Here is a 21,719-nt window from a genome sequence, read left to right as displayed (position 1 = left end):
AAAAAACTTTACAGTGGGGAAAAAACTTTACAGATTTGACATATGCCAAAACACTTCCCATCATTTAAAAGAATATTTTAACATTTTATGTTTGCAATGCCTTCATCTCTCCACTATTTAAGTCTGTAACACATAAATATGTGGTAACAGGTTTAAAAACTGTAAAAAAAAAAAATTAAAAAGAAACACGTTGAGAACAACTGTTGCACATTAGCAAACAAAAAACAAACAGAAGCACCCAGCTGTTAAGACAGGAAGCTGATTTGTCACGCAGAATGCCCTCCTGTGGTGAAAACAGGAACATCAGCTCAAAAATACCCAGAGGTTAACAAAATAAGTTTATTTCACATAGTAACATACTATTAAATGCAAAAAAAACAGTCAAATACATAAGAGACAGCATCCACAAGAGGTGAATTTGCAGATATGTTGTTTAAAAATAGAAGTAGTAGTCAAAATAATGAATCAAACAATAAAGTTACATAATTTTAAGATTATTAGATTCTCTAAAAAACAGAGAACACATAGGTCCAGTGTGTAAATAGCTTATTTTTAGTGCCTCCTCGCATCCGGTAGATCATATATGGGATGCTTCATGTTAAAGTTTCATGTTGTTTAATACAAAAGGCAATCTGAGCAAAGTGCCGACAATTGAACTCCTCGTTCATCAGTTCCTTTAAAAAAAAAAAAATTCTCCACAGTCTAGTCCCTGTTTTTGATTCCATTTGGCAAATGCAGAAGTTCAAAGCTGAAAGGTCAGAGTATCAAAAGGCGTGTCGACCATTCCTCCCGTTCTTCGCCGCATGCTTGGCACAGCTGGCGCAGCAGAAGCTGGAATAGTACTGATGGTCGCATAGTCGGGCGTAAACTATGAGTTTGCAGTTGGCAAGTTCATTCTGGTCCACACAGTCTGACTGCACATCAATACCTGAAAGAGCAAATTCAAGATGTTTTATTAATTATTATTATTAATATTATTATTATTATTATTATTATTATTATTATTATTATTATTCAGAGCACAATTGAGTTGACAGAATATGTCAACCATATGGTTGTCAACAAAAATGCTGACACCAAACTTTGCTGCAATTTATTTGTTGTTGTCATCTCATCTACATATTTCACTTTATTGTATGAAACAGTCCCACCTGTTTTGCCCTAATCATTAAAATTCTTATTTTAATTTATTTATTTAATTAATTATATAGATTATATATAAATATGAAATGTAATTTGGGAAGATTTAAAATGCTTTCACTGATGCCAACCTTTTCTAGCAGCATTTAGAACTGATGAAAAGCGAGTTGCATTAGCAAAACACATTTTAGTTTCTGATGTAATTACCATAGTCTATTAAAATAGGGAACTGATTCTCTCTGAACCATCACTTAACGGTGGAGTCCTCTGCTCTACTCTGTATTCATCTCTGTATGTACCCCTTCTTATTGGTTCAACATTACAATCAAGACAATAACATTATAGTGGTAGGAGTGCTTAAAGTAGATACTCAGACGGCCTCCAGTGATGAAGCTCAACGTGAAAGATATTAACTTGCATCTAGAAAACCAAAAGACTAGAGAGAATTTGATGATAATGGAGAAACCAGTGCAAAGCACAGCCCACTATTGTCACCCATGAATCTAAAGTGGGATTTGTGTCAAGCGTTAAATCAAATTGAGATTATTTATACAGACAATCTCCATGGGTATGTCAACCCATCTATTGTAGTAAAAAAGGACCATTTATTATACTTCCACATACAGCTATACAGACTAAGCCTACCATTGTCCACAGCTCTCACTGACTTCAGTAGCTGAATTAATAGGAGCATTTTTATGGCTCTATTACTGTTTTCTGTGGTAACTTTACCACTCCTAATCTACAATGCTTCTCAAAGTAATGAAATGCTCTTCTTAATGACTTTGTTTCGTTCTTATATGTTCTTGTTTGTTCATTTCCGTGTTTACTTATCCCTGTCTGTAAATCCTTGTTACGTCTCTACTCCACACATATCTACTCTTACCATCATTTAGTTTGTTTAAAATGTGTATTTAATGCTGTTCTTCCACTTCTGGTTGGGTGTACCCTGCACAATGATAATAAAGACAGAATCTATTGCAATCTAATCTAAAGTAATTATTTGTAAAAAATCATTGTTCTCACCTTGTGTGTCTTTAAGGACCTTTACGTCAGCCGTGGCGCTAACAGAATAAATGCCTGTGTAAGCATTACAGGTGTAGGTTCCCTCATCTGAGGCCTTCACGTAATTTAGGATCAGGCTGCCATCAGATGAAACCAGGATGTTTCGCCCATCTGGACGCACTGGCACTCCATTCCTGCCAACAGAAATAAAGGCCATTGAGGCCATCAGCTCAGTGGGAATTCATAAACTCCGGTGATTTGATGCAAAGTTGTTTTGTACGTTTTCTGATCTTTTCATTGCTTGAACGGCTAGTTGACTGTGATAAGAACTGAGAAGAGAAGAAACCATTTTATTCAACACTGATCTGAGTAAACTCCTGGTTTTTATCAACCTTAACAAGGCAAAAAGATATTGCCACATCTGTGCACAACAGTAAACTTGTAAAAGATCTTAAAAACCCAAACCTACTCATTAATTTTGATATTCTTAAAATAAATCTATTTTTTTCCCAAACTATGAATGTTGTTTTGATCTTCACTCATATTTTGTTTGTTCGTTTACATTATTGAAATTTATGAAGAGGCCCAGCAAGAGTCTAGACTTGGAACTGATAGAAAATCCATGGAGAGAGTTAAAGATTAGGGTGATGGAAAGGAGACCATACAACCTCAAAGACCTGGAGGTAGTGGCAGTTCTGAAACCCGGGGCGAGGCCCGCCTACATCATGTTTAAAAGAAACTAGTAAACTATTGAATGCAATAAAGGTTCCAATAACTCAAACTGTATATTAAGGAATTTATGTTTAGTGTTGCATTATCAGGTTCAGCTTGGATAAGGATATTGGATTTTAATAAAATGTGTCTAGAGCCTGAAAATGTATGTAAATTGTTCTTTTAATTTAATGGAATTTGAAGTTGCTTCAGGGATTGCCAGCCATGTCTTCTAACAGGGCTTACACTGTGCAAAACACCTGGGCGAACCCACATACATCTGACTGGATAACAGATGTTGTTGTGATGATCTAATGACATGCTGCCCTGGGTAGTGAGCCATATGACCCACGTCCAAATGTAGGCTTGAAAGTTATCACCAATATAAATTGTCAATGTACCATCAGAAACATGCAAAAACCTGGTCAATCGTAAGAAGCGTTTGCTGTAATGCCAATAATAATTAGTCTACTTAATTTTATTCTTTAACATTTTCCACTCTCAGAGTTCTTGGATGTATAGTAATGAGGCGCATGAAGTTTTCAACACTGAACAATAAGGTCCCCTGAGAATCTTAATAATTCTCCAAAGCAAAGCGATTTTTACCTGGACCAGCCGATGTTGACGTTATCTCCGGACACCACGCACGGAAGCTGAGCTGTGCTGCCTTCAGACACCTGGATGTTATTGGGAGCTGTGGTGATCTTCAAGTCAGCTAAGAAAAATAGATAAATATATTAATAAACAGCCTATTAGATCAACTTTGTAAATAAATAAGTATAAATGCTCTAATAGGGAGACAATCTTGTAACTATTTATGAGATTGAAGGTTTGAGTATCAACAGATTTTTTAACATTTACTACCCCCTGGTGGTGGCTACTTGAGACATCAGCTATACGCACAGTGCTTGTATACTACTAGGAGGATCTTAAGAACTGTATGTGTGTGAGATGATAAAGATGTGAAAAGAAAATCACCTTGGACTCTGAGCTGCAACTGCCTCTGCTCCAGCTGTTGTGGGCTGGCAGCTGTACATGTGTAGACCCCAGAGTCGTCAGATCTCAGAGGGCTGATGATCAAGGTGCCTTCGGTATGCTGTGTAATTCTGACGCAACATAAATGAATAGGAAATTCCTTTTACTACCAACTTGGTGAGATTGAATTGTCCATTTTGACTAAAGTGGACAGCCAACATGCTATCTCCAGGAGTCATTGAGCAACAGGCTGGTACACGCGGGACACAGTAGAAATCTCCCCACAAGGCAGCAAAGAAAACAGACAACCAAAAGCACTGTCATGTATAGGGGGAATTTACAATGACCAATTAACCTTAAATACAAACTTTTAGACTGTAGAAAAGAGACTGAGTATTTGGAGAAAACTTGCAAACTCCATGCAACTTTTAAGATACTATAAAAACACAATTCCTTTTTTTGTAACAATACAGTTAGAAATGACTAAACATGCGATCCACACAGCTTACCTGGAGTCACTGAGGGTTTTTCCATCTTTAGTCCACTGAATGCTGACAGATTGCAGAGCTGCAGCTGGAAGGATGGTGCAGGGCAGTCTTGCAGTTTGCCCTGTTTGCATTTCTACTGTTGATGGGCTTGACTGATCAATGCTGAACCTGAAAAACAGTACAGGAATTTATAAACGGGGCAAATCTCGTTACAGTCCCACACTGACTGTAAAATTAAATGGGTATCAGATTTATGAGGGATTACTAATGAACAATGATGTTGTGTTTGGATGTTCTCACCTGGGGATAGGGCCATCTTTGGGCAGCAATGTTGGAAAGAGCTGAGGTGAAGCCTCTGTTCAAAACACACATTTAGACAACGAATGAGCACTTGAAAGTTTATTTAATGTCAGCATTTACTAGCAAAGGTAGTGGAATAAAAGCTGTATCCTAATCTTTTTGACATGACTGAATATTTGCTACTATAAGATGTAGCATGATCTAATTAAACACCTTTACAGGAGATTTTATGCTCATTAAATCATTTCACATTTTGTCATGTTACAACTTTTAACCTTAATGCGTTTTATTGAGATTTGATTTGAAAAACCAAAATGTAGTAATGCAACACTATGAGCTGAATGGACAACGATGGGCTTTTTACAAAGTAGTTGGCGATCACATAAAACTAAGCATTTCAGAGCAGCAACAAGCTGGTTTTTATTAACATCTTTTTTAATTTTTTTATGTGCATGTGCGACAATACCTGAGACAGACAAATAAATGTAGCGATGGTCTCTCTCCCGTTCTCGAGTAGCAAAGCACAAGAACCAGCCGGAGTCTGACTTCATAAGAGGACCAACTAGCAGGGACCCATTTGGTTGCTGGTGATGTCTGAGGAAATCAGAAACAACACATGGCAAAGATTACAGCTTATCAAGAAGAATTGGATGTTAACTGATCCACTTTGTTTGTGCTAGAGCCAACCTTTGAGCCGACAGAGGGATACCATCCCTTCTCCACTCCACGATGATGGTGGACGAAGGTGGTGGGCTGACTCTGCAGGGCAGCACCACCGTCTGGCCAACTAAAGCTTCCACTTTGTCCGGGTCGCTCTTATCGATGCTTATGCCTGCCAGGGTCAAACTGAGGAAACATGGAGAGATACAAGGAAAGACGACAGAAAGGATGACAAAAAATGAAGGAAAGAGGAAGAAGAGAGGGAGAGGTTTCAAGAGAAGATGAGAATAATATTCACTTTATGCTCCGCTGTTGGTTGACAAAGCAAGCATAAAGAGAGCCGCGCCCAACCTGGCTTTCAGGTTTGTCAGAAAAAAAACACAGAGAAATAGACAGAAAATAGCACTCACAAAAGGAGCCATGCGACATCACAAAAAAAAAAAAAAAACACATCAACAAAAACTGGGCTCCTACCATCCAACAAACTAAGACGACATAGGTTAACAAATATTTGAACCAACAATGATGATGCCCCACAGGAAGACAAAACCAAAAGACTCTTCACCACGACAAACTCCCAAATGCCCCCAAACATGACACCACGACACAGATGTGACAGTATCACAATAAAAGCTTTATTAGTGTTAGATGTGGTCCTTTCGAACAGACAAAGCCCAGAGGTCGTGACAAGTGACACAGTGAGTTAGCAGACGCAGATAAGCACCAACATTAATCAAATCAGACAAACAGCACCAACATTAAATCAGACAAACAGCAAGGAGTCCACAAAGCATTTAACAGCGTAATGGTCCCTTTCTAGAAATATTTGGCCCCCAGGTTTCTTTTAGGGGAAACAAGGTGCCGCTATGCAAGCAAGATTTAATGGGAGTGTGTGGAGCTAGAAGCAGCGGGAAAGCATGTGTTGATTATATTAGCATCACAAAGAACATATAAAAGGTAAATGGTATGAAATAATGTACAAAACAGGATTTACAAGAGTATATTGTACATAAAATTGAAGTATAGTTGCTTCATATATAAAACATACATGCAGCTCTACAACACTGTATCACCCTGACTATAGATCTCAATGTCATCAGCAAACAACATAATCTGCAGGAACTCCTGCCTTTGCTCTCATAGTTATGGGCTTTGCTAATAAGTACAAACTGGCCAGTTCATGTTTATATTGTAGTTACATATTTTGAGTGGTATTTCTGAGATGTTTAAATACCTCTTTTTAAAGGGACAGGTCTCATTTTCATAGGTTCTGTGAAGTTATCAGTAATCACACTTTGACATGTGATAGAAAGATGTCACATCGTAGTGAGTTTGCAGAGAAGGGACAAAACTCTTGGACTGGTTGGTGGAAGACTAACAGCTAGCCAATCAGAGTTTCTCCATTAAAATCAGCAGATTTTAGAATGTTTAAAACAAGACAAACTGAAAATGTTATTTTTTTCGATGCAGAGCTCTGTTACTAAAGATTAAATGTTTTCTCAAATGTCTTGTTTTGCTACCCTGTTTTTCATGAACCTGACTACCTGCAACTTTGAAACTTTGAGATTTTGTGACAGGCATCATATATTGATTGTTACCCAGCTTCTCCTGGTCTCATAGTTTAGAAGTTATACTCATCAGCGGATTGGGTGGCAACTTAGATTGGCAGTGTTGATCAAAATAGATTGAGAATATGGAATATGTTCTGCTGCAAAAACGTACCAAAACAAAATTTGCTAGACTCTCGTGAAAGTATACACATTTAGAATTTGCCAGGCATCGTATTGTACGGCTACAATTTTAAATTTGAGTTTGAATGACCAACACCTCTTAATATATGGGTCTGTCTGGCGATGTGTTACTCTTCCATTGTTCTGATGCTTCCTTTACTTTTCTTCAACATCTTTGATATAACATCTGTCTCCTACTGGTAAGCGAGCTATTACCAATAAGATCTCTAAATCATAATAAAAAAAAATCTACATTAACATTGTCTGTTTAGTATGGTATAGACTTACTATTTAAATTTCAGTATTTACCTCAAACCTGGATAAAAGAATACTTTTTTTTAATTCATACTTGTGTGTTTTGTTTACTTCAATAGTAACTTCTAAGTTTCACTTAAAATAGCTAAAGCTCTAAATTATTACTACTTTTATGTAATTTATTTATTTCTTTGTTTTATTTTGGATGAGGAATATATTTTATAAATGGTAAAGTTATTTAGTTGTTTGACTGCATAGAACACAAACTTCCTCATCATAATCCAGAATGACACCGGATTTATCTTTGAACTTTGTTCCTGTGGCCTTCAGTTTACTCTTTGGCTTTATAGCACCAAGGGGGGTTTGGGGCTCCTTCGGCAGTGATTAGAAGGCTGTCAACAGCTTTGTGAAGCCGGTGGCGATGGTGGGATTGGAGCTCAGACTTTTCAGCGGGCTCCTGTGTCTCCGGGATTCTTACCTCGCAGCTGGCCCGGTGAGCTGAGCCCGTGCGCCAGACGAAGGCCGGCGTGGTCTCAGGTACACCCGAGCTCTGTGGGCGTGTCTGGCTGCGCTAGTGCCGTGTCTGCCGGAGTCGCTGGGCGAGCTGCCCTGAACTGTGAACGTGCGGCCCATGTCGCGCGACTGCGCATCTGTTGACCCTGCGGAGGGAGACGACGCTCCGCCTTCTCTGGTGGACGTCGACTCGCCGACGGGCGCGACGGGCTGAGGACGCTGCTGGCTGGGCGCCTGACACGCCCTCTGGCACTCTGCTCTGGTCGGGAAGTTGTTGCTGTTGCCGTGGCAACCGCCGTACCAGAAGTGGACGCACTTGGAGGTGATGACGTCAAAATGGTACCGCGAGGTCCAGCTGCTGCAGGAGCCGGCGGCGCGAGGCAGGGAGCAGATGGATCGCTCAACTGCAAAAACAAAAGATGTTCCATTACAGTGGAGTTACAGTGCCTTGCAAAAATAAACATATTCCCATAACCTATTCATCTTTCAATTTGATCGTACTTCACTGCCATATTATGTGATAGACCGACACAAATCTGACAACTGTGGCTGATAAATGTTGAATTCAGCCCCCTTGAAACAATACGTTGTAGAAACAAACTCCACAGCAGTTATAGCGGTACGTCTTTTGGGTCTCCGCCATCTTTTAGGACAGACATTTTTTCCCATTGTTCTTTGCAAAATAGATCAGGCTCAATCAAAGTGTGTGATTTAGTTAGTTAGATTTAGGTCCCTGGGCTTTGATTGGGTCGTTCTAGCACATAGGCATCTCTACTGCACTATGCTGCTATTATTACGTAGCTTCACAGATGGGAGAGTGCATTCAGTGTGCAATAAGAGGTGTTAGTTTTCCACCACACGTTTGTATTTTGCATGTACGGCAGAATGTTCAATTTTGGTCTTATCTAACTAGATTACTATTTTTTGTAAATTGGACTTTTAATGACTTTCTTTCAACAATGAATTTCTTGTCACTCTACCAATAAGACCAGATTTCTTGGAGTGCACAGCTGATCGTAATCCCATTGATGGATTGTTACCTGAGCTCTAAGTCTCTGCAGTTCCCCCAGAGTTACCATGAGCTGCACATCTGACTTAATGCTGTCCTTTTTGGAGGAGCTAAACATTGTAGGACCTCTGATAGCAATTATTTGCATTGCGTTTTGTTTAGGGGTACCTGAGTAAGGGGGGACGAATATGACTGAAAGCCACAATTACAGATTTGTATTTGAAGGAAAGTAAGGCCATGTGTCCTCTGCTTTAACGTGGTTTTAGCTTTCTGGTCCCTTACTGTGGTTGGGTGGGTTGGGGCAGCCCTCTCCATTCGGACCCCCTGCCGGTGTCTTCCGATCATAGCAGCAACCATAAGTGGTGGTGCGGCACTCCACAGCATTCTCCGTTGGAAGAGAAGCAACCTGAGGAGGCAGGCATTACAGAAGGAAAAACTCTTTTTTAGGTGTTATACTGGATTCATTTATTTATTTGATGATAAAAAAAACAAGGGCTTCCCAGCTAACAGGTAAAACAATGTGAGAATTTGCTTACTGTGGGTGCAGGGGCCACATATTCCAGGCAGCCCTCTTTGTTGGGGCCCTGAGCAGCTGTCACACCATCTCGGCAGCAGCCGTAACTGGAACAATTGGGCAACGAGTACTCAATGTCAGAGTCAAAAATAACAAAACAAAAAATGTGCCAAAAAACGAAAACAAACTATGTTTATTGTGGATAGTGGGGATTTCTTTTTAGGCGATGCACAATGTGCGGCTAGTGCGGTAACTCCATCATAAAAGTAACACCCAGTAAACAAGTCTAAAACGGGCTCCATGTATTTTGTGATCCAAACCACAGGGATGGAGCGTACCTTGTCTGGATGCAGGAAGACGGGGCAGGAGTGGGCGCTGGAGACAGCGGGCAGCCCAGACCCTCGGGGCCCCTGGCTGTGGTGCGTCCATCTGGGCAGCAGCCATAATAAGACTGACTGCAGTGGAGGGCGGGGGAGAGGCTGTGAGGATCGTGTACCGTGTTTATCTGGGTGGGATCTCTTGTCTCAGGCCTGCGGGCTGAGACAAAACCAAGAAACCCTTCATTGTAAAACCAAAACTCTCAGTGTTTACACTTCCTGAGAGCTCACACATTACTTGATGGAAACTAATAATGTTTTGAAAAATCAGTGATCAGTTCCAGTGATCAGAAACAATGTCAAAGGGGGGGAAAAAAAGCAAACGACATGTCAAATTCCTGCGCGCTGAGGCAGTGCACGGCGTTTAAAATTCCAGAAACACTACAGTCAGGAACGGCACAGCTCAGTGCTTCTGAAACATTTTAATCAGGCCAACAATGCTCACGGAGTCGTGAAAACATGCCAATCAGGCCTGGATAATTAGTGCTGGGAATGGATGGATGGAGGAGGTCAGAGGTGGGGGGACAGTTGGGGACAAAGCGGCAGTCGTTATATCAACACAGCGGATTAGACGGTGAGGCCGAGAGGCTGAAAACTAAAGGGAGAGATGACGTTCACAATAATCCTTCCTTCTGATTCGTGATGGAAATTATTTACTTTAAAGGAAAACAACTTTTAATTTACAGTTCTTTGTATAGCTGAAAGGGTTTATTCATCAGAGCCAACAAATATAGAGGTGGATCTTATATGGCGGTGTCACCTGTTGCGTGATCTGGCACATACGGCTGGAAGCTCGTCTGAGTGCTGTCGTGTCCTCGTGGGTCCTGAATGCTGGGGACAACTGCAAACAATCCATAACGAGAGAAAAATAATAAATAATAATTGTTGGACTTTTTTTTTTAAAGAAAATCAAACTTCTTGGTCTGCCCGAGTGAACAAAGTTTACACAAACGGAAAAGATAAGCAGGGGAATTTACAGATAATGGCGAAATTTTAGTAGTGAAGTTAAGGTAGAGTAGCGAGGAAAGCAGCAAGTAGAAATCTATCTGGCAGCTACTGAGAGCAGCCTTTTCAGACTCCCTGTATTTCAGCCATGTTGGAGAGGTGCTGGAGTCTTAATCTGTTATAAAGAGGGTCTAAGGAAAATAAATGCAGTATTCACTGAAAGGAGATGTATTTTAAAGGTGTAAAAAGCAAATAGAAATTTAACACGTGCATTCTTAATGAAGGAAAAGTCAAATGATACAACAAGACACAATAGGCTTCAACTGGGATAAAAGCGTAATTCCGATGATTCGGAGCAGTTTACCCTGTGGACTAAAGCATGGCTGGGTGTTGCAGCGCTCCATTGTGGAGGGTTTGGGGTGAGCGTTGCATTGGTCGACATGGTAGAGGTTCCTCTCCTGGTCCGAGCAGATCACCTGGCGCTCTCGAGTGCCAGAACCACAGCTTTTGGAGCACTGCAGGAACACAAACGGTCATTTTAATTAGCGAAACAGCTTGCAAACGTATTTGCACCACTTTCCCTTTTTCACGTTTTGTCACATTTCAACCACAAATTTGATTTTGTTATTGTTTTTCACAGATGGGATGGGTGTTTGTCCTACGTCCACCTTTGAGCTGACATCCCTAAATAAAATCCAGTACAAACAATCTGACAATAAATGAGGATTTTAGATGATAGAACATTATATTTTAAATGATCATAGAGAAGCGGAATTAAAATATATTGTATTTCAAAAGTAAGAATAAATTGGTGTGAATGTAGTACTTTAATGCTCAGTAATTAAATCCAGTGCAACAAAATGGTCTTCAGCTGTCACCTCAGTTGTAAATTGCACTGCTCTGTTGTAAATTGGGCTGAAAGTTCAGGGTTCTTGACCAGCTACATGGTAAACTTTGTCTTGCAGCCTTTCCTTATATTCTTCAGTTCTCACTTTTAGCTCCATCTATCTTTTAGTAAAGTCTGACTGGCCTCACCGAGTACCTTTGCAAGATGTAGTTAACTTCTAGACTACCCATATCTTTGAGAATGAGTGCATCCAACTCACCAGCCCCCATGCTCCTACATGCCAACGGATCTGTTTAGGACAGGCGGGCATCTGACACGCCTGGATGGAGGGTGGAGGCAGCAAAGTCCTGCAGGACGCTTCCTCGAGCATTGCGCCGCCTGATCCCACACAGGTGACCTCTCTGGTCTGTTCACCTGAACCGCAGCTCACTGAGCACTGAAGATGTTAAAATATTGATCATTTAGTGTGATTCTACACAGAACAGAAATCTAACTTATCTTCATATGATATTTTAATAACAAAATGTCTGATTATTTAAATTTCTAGTGGTCCATCTGCAGCTTGATCGCCTGCACTCTGTTTACTCACCGAGCTCCATCCAGTCACACGGTACTCGGCACATTTGTGCATGTTGCAGGTCTGCAGAGAGGGAGGAGCATCAGCGAAGGTGGCACAAATGGCGTCCTCCACCACCCGGGGACCAGCAGCGTCATGCATTATGCACTGCACAGTGCGCAGCTGAGAGCCCCCACCACAGGTAACTGAGCAGGCATTCCACTCACCGGTTCTCCAGCTAAGGAATCCACAATAAATATGGACAGAGGCAGAAAGCATGTTTCAGTTCCACATACTAAAAGACAGGGAAACTACTGAAAAAATGGATTTCATTAAAGCAGAGGGGAATGCATCTGTTAAAATGAGGGCCAGTTCCTGAGGACCTTTAATTTGAACTTGTATTGATGCACATGACTTGGAATCTGTGTGTATGATTTAATTGAATTGACTTTACTTTGTAAAGTGCCTTGAGATAACATGTGTTGTGTATCGGTGCTACATTTTACTGAAAAAAACTGTAAAACACAGAATACAGGTTGTATGAGCCAACATTTACATTCGTGAATTGGATATCCTCTTCAATAAACAATAGTAAAAGTGGCACAGAAACTGTTGCAATAACAAAGGGTTAAAAAAATCTCTTGGGGAATGATTTTCTAAATTTGTATAAAAAATCCTTTCATAGCAATGCACAGTCAAACATTGAACATTCTAACGTTTATAACAGCTTATAACACGCCTCCGATATATACTAACACAGTCTGAGCTACGGAAACACAGAGACATCAAAACAAAACACATCTTAGTAGTCAGGAGCAGCTGCACAGTATAGAAAACTAATACCGATATATTCAGATTTGACCTATTAGTTTACACATAAATAGAATTTTAAACAAAAACTATTTAGTCCTAAAAGTGTTAAAATGTAGGAATAAGAATCAGTTGGTTAACAACACTCCAGCTTCATAAACATGCAGGGATTAGGCGAAAAAAAGATGCAGAAAGAGCAGTCACTGTAGTAAAAACTTGATTCTCATAGTGAGCCAGGTCCTCTTTGTGCAGTCCCTGAACTAGACCTATGTCCAGACTGAACTGCAAATTAACTGTGATGTTCAATGGTCCCTTCTAGTCTTAGCAGGATGTGAATGTAAAATTGTCTCTCTCTACAATACATAAATAACTGCATTTCTACAGAATTTTCTATTTTTGTCTATTTGTGTATTTAATCTGTATTCTATTGTATTGTACAAAAACCTTCTTGTTGATTGTTAAAGGAAAAATCAGTAATAATGCTGAATTGGAACAACACACAAAATAGCGTGTGTGTGTGTGTGTGTGTGTGTGTGTGTGTGTGTGTGTGTGTGTGTGTGTGTGTGTGTGTGTCCCGCCCCCCTCCTTTGGAGAGTGTCACGCAGGTTACCAAGTCAAGAGAGACGAGGACGTAGGGCAGCTGAATTGGAGATGACAAGTGAAGAAAAAACAAGTCACACATTTTAATCCTTGTTTTACCCTGCCTTTGGTCGTTTGCCCTTTTTAAAGGATGCGGAGGCTTCTTAGACTATTTGAGACTATTTCTGGTCCGCTTCTCTTACTGGCTTCCATGTTTGCTACTCTTTTGCCAACATAAAACCCCAAAAACTGCGCTCTGTTTAGGCAACCGTGGGAGCTTTCATATGACTGGCTCAGGAACCAGGAAGTAAACACGCTATACATTGCAACAAAGTAGATCCGCATCGTACCGCCAGGTTTGAAAGGAGAAAAGCTTGACTAAGACATTATTGATGGGGAGGACCGATTTATAGGGAATGTTACTTCCATCCAAATTTGACAAATTTGAATGATTTAGGTTAATTTTACAGTAAATGTCTTACTTATTTCTCCTTTAAGTGGAATAAGGGCTAAAAAAAATCAAAACCAAACAAGGTCTTAGAAACTTAAAGTAAGGCTCAGAATGCATAAATTAAGAAAAAATATCTCAAAAGCATTTTAATTTTTTATTGTGTATTTAGGGGAGTTTTGTGCTCACTTATTGTGACTTCTACAACACTGTTCACTTCATCTTTCATTGCAATAAAATTTTTATACAGCTGGTCAATTATGGAAATTGGGCTATTACCCCATTTAGTGACTTCTAGCTGCTACTTTCCTGCCTGAGGAGGAGGCCACAGCGGAACCTCGAAAAAGACTTTGGCTCAATCCAAATACCCTTATAGAGCAAGGACTCAAACCCGCAACGTCCCTTACAGGCGCTAGGAAACCTTTAGGTATCCCACAATTCTTTGCGTTACATGAAGTATCAGCACAGCCCCCTCACAGAAATTAACAAAAATGTCCTGAGAGAAGAGATCGCTCACAAAATGCCTACAGCCTTCATTTTCAGAAGGCTGTAGGCCCGGATTTGACTCGCATCATCCATGTCACTGACCCTATTTGGTAAGATGGTAAAATAATTCCATATAGCAATGGTAATGTCATTGGCTTGTGTTATTGACTTTAGTTCACAGTAATGTACACATTTTTCTTTCAAGATAATATTAGCTTTACCTGCTAGGTAGCTCAGCACAAGACAATGCTAGCTCTGTTCCACTTTGACCAAGGTCATAATGTGAGTCAATAACATTTTTTAAGTGTAGTCTTTTCAAAGTAAATGGTTCATTTAGAATATGATTGAAATACCTTGTAATTTGGAAAATATTAACAGAGTATTTTGCCGATTTTAAAACATGGAAGCATAACTTTTTTGATCTACATGTTACTTGTTTAGTAATCTAGATTATGGGTTATTAGCATCAAACTACAGTTGGGCAGCCTTAAAGTAAAACATGAATCACTTTAATTGATTTTTTTTTTGGGAAAATAAATTGATCATGCATTAACTTCATCAGTTAATGCATGATTCAGGGATGGATCCATCCATATTTGACCCGTGGCTGAGTCAGCAAATTTACAACAAATTAGTTTGTTAGAGTGTGGAGCTCCAGCTGTCTACTGCTGCTCTGTTCTAATCAGATGTACAAAAACGGTTACACTTTATGACAAGCTATGACCTATGAACAGTTCACAGTGCTCTGCTATGTTAGTGGACATGGACAAAAAGTTCCACAATTTATTAAATCAGTCAATCCAGCTCAGACATCATGTACAGAGGCTGCAGGCTGGGGGGTTAAGAAGGGAAAAGGCGTATGTTATTCCTCCAGAGACATGGTAAACAAATCTAATCTGAAAGGTGATCTCTGAGCAGGACAGTTGCCACATACTTTAGTTCTTATTCTACGTGCAGGACTAAGCTTTGTACTACATACAAACACATTTTAAGGGGGAGATGCTATGATTCTGGACGGAGATTTCATAGATTTACAATAGATTTACAAATCTGCTTTGGCTAAATCAGTGTCTTTTGTAGATCTTTAGCCAAATACTAGCCTGTTTTCCTTATCTCCAATTTATTGCAAAAATGTTAATGAACTAATAGGACTGCTAAAAAGGAGTTGTTTTATCTCCCCCTTGTGTTTGCAGTCAGTTTGAATTTCACTACGACTACAGACCCTGAGTTACCTGAGTACTCTGAGTCTCATGAAGGATCTCCACAACTGTGGTGGATACAGGTATGCCATCCTTTCAGACAGTCATAAAAAGCCAGTCAAAAAGCTGTGTTGGACATTATTAGTTGAAACAAAAAAGGAAATCTGGGTGACAACTCAGCTGGGGCCTGCTCCCAAAATGTTCCCACATCTGACATAATTTTCCTTCAACCTAAAAGAATAACTAACCTTTGGGTTTGTGGGCATGGATGAGGGTTGCATGTACGGTTTGACTGTGGCCTTGGCAGAGAAGCGCAGAGGTAGTCCGGATAGGCTTCATTGTCAATCGTGCAGAAGACCAAGCGAGACTGATAGCCTGGTGGAGAGGCAGAGGAGTGAATGGTTTATTTTCAGAGTCAGAGCTTGGGAATCAGAAAAGCAAACGACCAAGTTGTGCTTCCTGTCTGACCTGATCCACATTCTTTGCTGCAAGAAGACCATGATCCAAAGCTCCAATAGTAGCCCTCCCTGGAACGTCCATTCGGGAGGTAATATTCATACTCGATGCCCTGGTTAGGCTCTTGGCTGATCAGCTGAGAAGTTGGAATAGCACATAAAGAGGGATCAAACCACTGATCAGTCAGCCTTACAAAATGTTTGGCAGATGAAAGGCATTAAAATCACCTCAACAACGAGTGGTTCAGTCGTAGGACCGCGGCCGATGATGGTTTCAGGTACGCTTTCACCCTCAGCACCTCGTTGGTAGTAGAGCATGGTCCCGGCAATGGGTGTTGCCCTAGAAAACTCGATTACCCAATGGCCATTGAGGTAGTATTCGCCACGCAGGTTCTTGATGGCTGATCGTGCGTAGCGGGAAAGGTTAAAAATGAACCTCAGAGTGTTGTAAAACTGTTTAAATGTAAACTTACGGCTACCGTCTCCCCTTGTTTCCCAAACCGTCAGCACAAACCTACCGAGGTAGTTCCGTGTCGCCGACGTCTCTCTGATGCTGATGGTTGTGGCTCCGACTGGGATGATGAACATCTGGTTGTAGCCTGGGAGGAAAACACAGACACAGCCGCGTTGAAAATAATTTATGATGAAGATCAGAATAGGAAAGGTGACCTTTATCCCCAAATCTCATCTGCTGCAAAGCTTTGTGAAAGTTCTCATTCCCCTTGAACTTTTTACAACCTCTAAATATTATGTATATTTATCAAGAACTATACATACAAAATTTTGTAAAGTGTGTGTTGCACCTGTATTCAGCCCCATTTACAGGGATTCTGCCACATATAATGCATATATAACCTGCAGTGGTAACCTTATTAGGTAACAGAGTCAACATGCATTGATTTAATCTCACTGTAAATCCAGCTGACAGCATCAGAGGTTTGTAAGGGAACGTTAGAGAACATTGGAAGGAAGCGCAGTTAAGGTATAAAACAATGAACCAAACTTTGAACTTCTCTCTGAGCATTGTTCAGTGAACGGGTAAGGACTGCCTTACAATGTATTTTGGATCTGGTTGATTGGGCTTACTGAACTACTGTTAGTTAAAGCTTTATCTGAGTTTTCTGACCCTCAGCTAATTCATCTCTGACCTCTTCCTCTCTCTGTCCTTCCACCCCGCCATCCAGTTCTGCCTCTTCCTCCCTGTCTTTCACTCTTTGGCCAAATCTTTACATAAGCCCTCATTAAAGCCTAAAAGGGAAATTTGTAATTTTGTATAGGGCTACCATGCACCCCAGACACATGTCCACCTTGGATAGAAACACAGTTTCACCCGTGACACACACACACACACCTGATATGCTACCAAGGAGGCTGCACAGATAAGGGACTAAGTTTGAACTAAAGTAATACCAGGGCATGAATACAAAACTGTATCTAAGTGAAATAGTTCATGATTTTACTTCAATATATTTCCATTATCTGCTTTCAACATCATTTAAGCTTCATTTTAAAAAAGGATCCTATTTTACTCTGCATTTTCTTTTATGCATCTTACAGAAACTATCTGGCAAATAGGATAAATCTAATGGCCACCTGGGCCTGGGTGACAGGACTGGGAGACTGATAAACTGTACTTACTTACGCTAGCCAGTCCACAAAAACAATATTTAGGCTTTGCATAAGCCCTTTAAGGTGAATATGCACTGGTTTAAAGAGTGGACTCTCCCGACGCAGAGGAACCAGATTCCATTGGGGATAAGCACCTTGGCAAGACACCTGTACGAACCACCAACCAAGCTAGTTCTCCTCAGCGCTGAACAAACAGCAAAAGAAAGGCAGAGGCCAATCATCAGCTGGTGTGACTCAAAGCTGACGTCGCCATTCAACGAACGACAGCGGGTCCAGAGACACTGAGTGGAGCACTGACTGTTTAAAACTGTGGAAAAATGTGTGGGTGTTGAATCCTGCCACCGGGTGCAACCCCCGTGGTAACTCTGGAGGACATGCAGTGACTCAGAACTCAGGTGGAAGGATTTGTTGACAGGGCAACTATTCGCCTCGCAATCAACAAACCTGAGCTTTTTAGACTAGGAGCAAACACAAAGCTATTTTTGAAAGAAAGTCTTTGCAAGTCCTATTTCAGATAGTTACATTACAGTAGGTGCCACAGCAAATATGTGGAAGGAGGTGCTATAAGGTGAAAATAAACCTAATATTCCACTTTTTTGCCTACATGCAAAGCACAACGTGTAGAAGAAAAATATGCATATGGGCCTAAACACGCAATTCCCACTGTAACACATGGTGGTGGCAGTGAGGGGTTACTTTTATCTGAAGATGCTGATTTCTTTTTAACAATTATGCACCACCTTGTATAGCATAATCCCACTAAAATACATTTTAACATGATAGAATGTAAAAAAAAGTTCAAGGGGTGTGCCTTTTGCAAGGCATTGTATGTAAGCAGAGGTAAAACTGAAGGACCCTCACTGTATGGTGGAAGAGGACAACATAGGGTATTAGGATCTAATCAGATTAAGAGTTCGGTTCAGTAATCCTTGACTTTGAACAACAAAGTGCAGTGAATCCAGATTTTGCCACAATTGTTGATGCAAGAAGCAAATTTGCTCTGCGTTAACGTAAGTAGTCCAGACATCATACCAGCTGGCAGGTCGCGCACAGTGAAGGTGTTCTTGACGAGGTAGCAGGACTGGCCGTTGCCCCCACATTGCAGGCAGGGGTCTTCCTGCTGAGGAGACTCTAGCATGTTGTCACAGCCCAGGCGCTTAAAAAAAAGGGGGAAAGTAAAAACTTATATTAGAGCCTGAAATGTAGGTAAATTCTAGCCACATTTTGCCCATTGCTTGCCAGAGTTGATGTTAACAGGTGATCCAAACTCGGTTTGATCCAATAAACCCCAACAACATGACCCACATCTTGAAATAAGTATGGATGCATTTTTAACATTTATTCTTCACAGAGGAGTAAAAGTTCATTTTAGAGCTAAAAACACAGAGGAGGATGCCGAAGTTGGAATTGAATAATAAGTACTAATAATTTTTGTTGCAAGCCACACAACTTGCTGCATCATGTTGTATTTAGCTACAAACACTGTTTAGGTTGGTCAGTTGTAGTCGTTTTCTTGGGTTTAATGAGGCGTAAAATGACATTCAAACATTTTTTTGATGTATTTTAATATAGCTATGGGTTGTAGATTTCCTGTGAAGGCCCCTCTCGGGCGCACTGCTTTGGGGGCCCCTTTGGGAGTCCGGGGTTATGGGTCCCCTGACCCCTGCCTCTGTGCTCGGGGAAGGTGGGTCTTCGGTTCTCCACAATCACTATCAAGCCATTTCCTTCTGGATAATTTTCACCTAAACTAGTGCACTCTCACAATCTCCCACAGGTGCTGGGTCCCAGGTATTAAATGTTCACTTATATACAGAAAGGCTATAATTTATTTATTTTCTTTTACTTTTTTTTTTTTAGGTATCACATTACACATGTCAGCATAAATAATAATACATATGATTTAGCAATGGTATCAAGGTGTTACACGATTGTATCTGTTGCTTTATGTCTGTTGGTTGTGCTGTTCTTTTTGTGTCTCTTTCCAGGTGATGGAGCAGACAGAGGACGTTTTATCATTCTCTTCCTTTTATCTCTTCTTTCTTTCACCTCTTCTTTCTCTTTTTTTTCTCTTCTTGTTTTTCTTTTACTCTCCTACTTTCCCATTGTAGTGTCCATATAATTTGAAATTCTCCCTGCAGGAATCAAAATAAAGCTATTTACATGCATAAATCAAGCGGAGCATTATGGCGAAAGCTGTTTGCTCCACTTGTGAAAGCAAAATCTGTCGAGCTCTATTTAGCATTAAGATATCAATTTTTATTGCCACATTGCTAGACAGGACACTGGAAGAAAAAAAAAAAAAAAAGAGAAAGAAGAAAGGAAGAAAAAAATAAATAAATAAATAATTTAGCTATAACATAAGGAGACACCATCAATTGTTTTTTGAAAAAGGTGAAATTTTTCTTCTTTTTTTTCCCTTCCATAAACTAAGATATAAACACTAGACGAGGGCCGACATAATCTACGGGTATAAATTGAGCAGCCCTGTTATATTTTATGGCATAGAAATAAAATATCATCATCTGGATGAACCATAAAACTGCCTCAAACAATCAACTCTGCATCTCATAAATTATATTGTGTGCTTTCTTTGATTAACATAAGGAGCAGAATCATTGGTGCCTGATTATGTTATGAATTGGGAGGGGGGCAAATTTTTGGGAAAACTAGCCCCCATAAGCCAAATCCCTCAAAAATGTAACCAAATCACACCTCAGTCAGCTCAGAGAGGGAGGGTGAGACTGAAACTTAGCATTATCTTCTACAAATACATTTTAAAAATGAATAAAAACATCATAGTTCTCATTACGACTGAAATCTGTAATGAGGGGGAAAAAATGCTACTTGAAAGAGTTTTTTTTTTTTTGCAATTTTTTAAGATTGAGCAAAGAGCTGATCTACGTTTAGGAGGTATTAGCGACATAAAGTCAGGGGCTAAGAAGACCGGTCCCAGGAGGAACGGCATGACAAGCAGGAGTTATAATTATATATGAAATAAGCGAGAACAGGAAGTGTTTGATGTTACCTCATAGTGAACCTAATCTTCATCCCTGCTGCTGTGTTCCTCTGAGTGTGTCACATCTGATTAATAAAGTGATGCTCTCAGGGAGGATTTCAGGGCCATTATGAACCAATGAGATATTATCCTGCTGTGTCTGTAAATGACTGAAAACATCATGAAGGAGCAATTATGATGCTGTCAGACATTTTACTGTTTATTTACCTTTTCTGGTCAGATCTCTACTTCCCTGGGCTTTATGGGGTTTTAGTGTTACAGAATTACTTAAGAATTATACAACGCTGAACAAATTCAGATATATGGGCTTAGATATGTGCTGTACTTTCTTAAGCCTTTTTTGTGTAAGCAAGTTAAAACTATAGGGAACTCTATTTGAAAGTGGGAAATCTGAGCTTACTGCATAGTTTGGAGCACGCAGTACATCACTGTTAAAGGCCAGAATGCGCCTCTGGCTTGAGCCATTAATCACAAAAATTAAAACGAACCCTAAACAACACACAACCGACGCAGAGAGACCTCTTTTAACCTTCTGGAAAATGATGAGCTCGTCAGACGGGGCTTTCTTCTTCGAACCAGAAAAGCCGAAGGAGGTTGGCGTAAATAGAGCAGGGTTTGTGAAGTGGAAGAAAAATAATAAACGATACCTGGTTTTGATTTCGCACAAAACAAAAATCTGAAATGTGTGGCATGCATTTGTATTTTATAAAGAATCCAAGGGGTGTGAATACTTCTGCACAGCCCTGATTTGATAGAAGTGTTGGCAGAAGTTTGATAACAGCTCTCCTTAGATAGCAATTAACACTGGGAAGCAAAGATTGCTATTCAGACGTAACAAGGTTCCCTTCTGCCTCTCTGCTTTTTTTTTTTAAGTACCTTACAGACTCCGCCCACACAAATATCCCTCCGTCCTGGGTGGCAGGGTGTACCATCAACGACAGAGCTGCGGTGACGGTAGTAAAAGTTTTCCCCTCTCGGCATGCAGTTCAGCTCGCAGGGATTCTCCGCTGTTTGAAAAAAAAAAAAAAGAAATTACTTTCACTTTGGAACCTAAACAGGGAGGTTTTTTAGG

At 40.3% G+C, this 21,719-nt stretch overlaps 1 protein-coding gene across 1 annotated transcript in view; it reads right to left on the bottom strand.

Moving 5' to 3' along the window:
* Positions 1 to 325: 325 nt before the first annotated feature.
* Positions 326 to 21,719, bottom strand: part of paplna (papilin a, proteoglycan-like sulfated glycoprotein) — a 28,706-nt gene continuing 7,312 nt past the window's right edge. Inside the window, exons 6-27 of the mRNA XM_036151077.1 lie at positions 21,524 to 21,654; positions 18,664 to 18,787; positions 16,521 to 16,601; positions 16,231 to 16,403; positions 16,016 to 16,139; positions 15,796 to 15,922; positions 12,059 to 12,263; positions 11,729 to 11,905; positions 10,987 to 11,137; positions 10,438 to 10,518; positions 9,639 to 9,837; positions 9,323 to 9,407; positions 9,069 to 9,192; positions 7,743 to 8,181; positions 5,307 to 5,465; positions 5,086 to 5,213; positions 4,620 to 4,674; positions 4,341 to 4,487; positions 3,835 to 3,962; positions 3,463 to 3,571; positions 2,167 to 2,339; positions 326 to 928 (exon numbers count right to left, since the gene is read on the bottom strand). Of these exons, the coding sequence (XP_036006970.1) occupies positions 765 to 928; positions 2,167 to 2,339; positions 3,463 to 3,571; positions 3,835 to 3,962; positions 4,341 to 4,487; positions 4,620 to 4,674; positions 5,086 to 5,213; positions 5,307 to 5,465; positions 7,743 to 8,181; positions 9,069 to 9,192; positions 9,323 to 9,407; positions 9,639 to 9,837; positions 10,438 to 10,518; positions 10,987 to 11,137; positions 11,729 to 11,905; positions 12,059 to 12,263; positions 15,796 to 15,922; positions 16,016 to 16,139; positions 16,231 to 16,403; positions 16,521 to 16,601; positions 18,664 to 18,787; positions 21,524 to 21,654 (3,284 nt within the window). The 3' untranslated portion in view covers positions 326 to 764. The remainder of the gene's footprint in view (positions 929 to 2,166; positions 2,340 to 3,462; positions 3,572 to 3,834; positions 3,963 to 4,340; positions 4,488 to 4,619; positions 4,675 to 5,085; positions 5,214 to 5,306; positions 5,466 to 7,742; positions 8,182 to 9,068; positions 9,193 to 9,322; positions 9,408 to 9,638; positions 9,838 to 10,437; positions 10,519 to 10,986; positions 11,138 to 11,728; positions 11,906 to 12,058; positions 12,264 to 15,795; positions 15,923 to 16,015; positions 16,140 to 16,230; positions 16,404 to 16,520; positions 16,602 to 18,663; positions 18,788 to 21,523; positions 21,655 to 21,719) is intronic.

The sequence above is a fragment of the Fundulus heteroclitus genome, chromosome 19 (genome assembly GCF_011125445.2).
Source record: "Fundulus heteroclitus isolate FHET01 chromosome 19, MU-UCD_Fhet_4.1, whole genome shotgun sequence".
Lineage (NCBI taxonomy): Eukaryota > Metazoa > Chordata > Actinopteri > Cyprinodontiformes > Fundulidae > Fundulus > Fundulus heteroclitus.
This window is presented reverse-complemented; position numbering and strand designations above follow the sequence as displayed.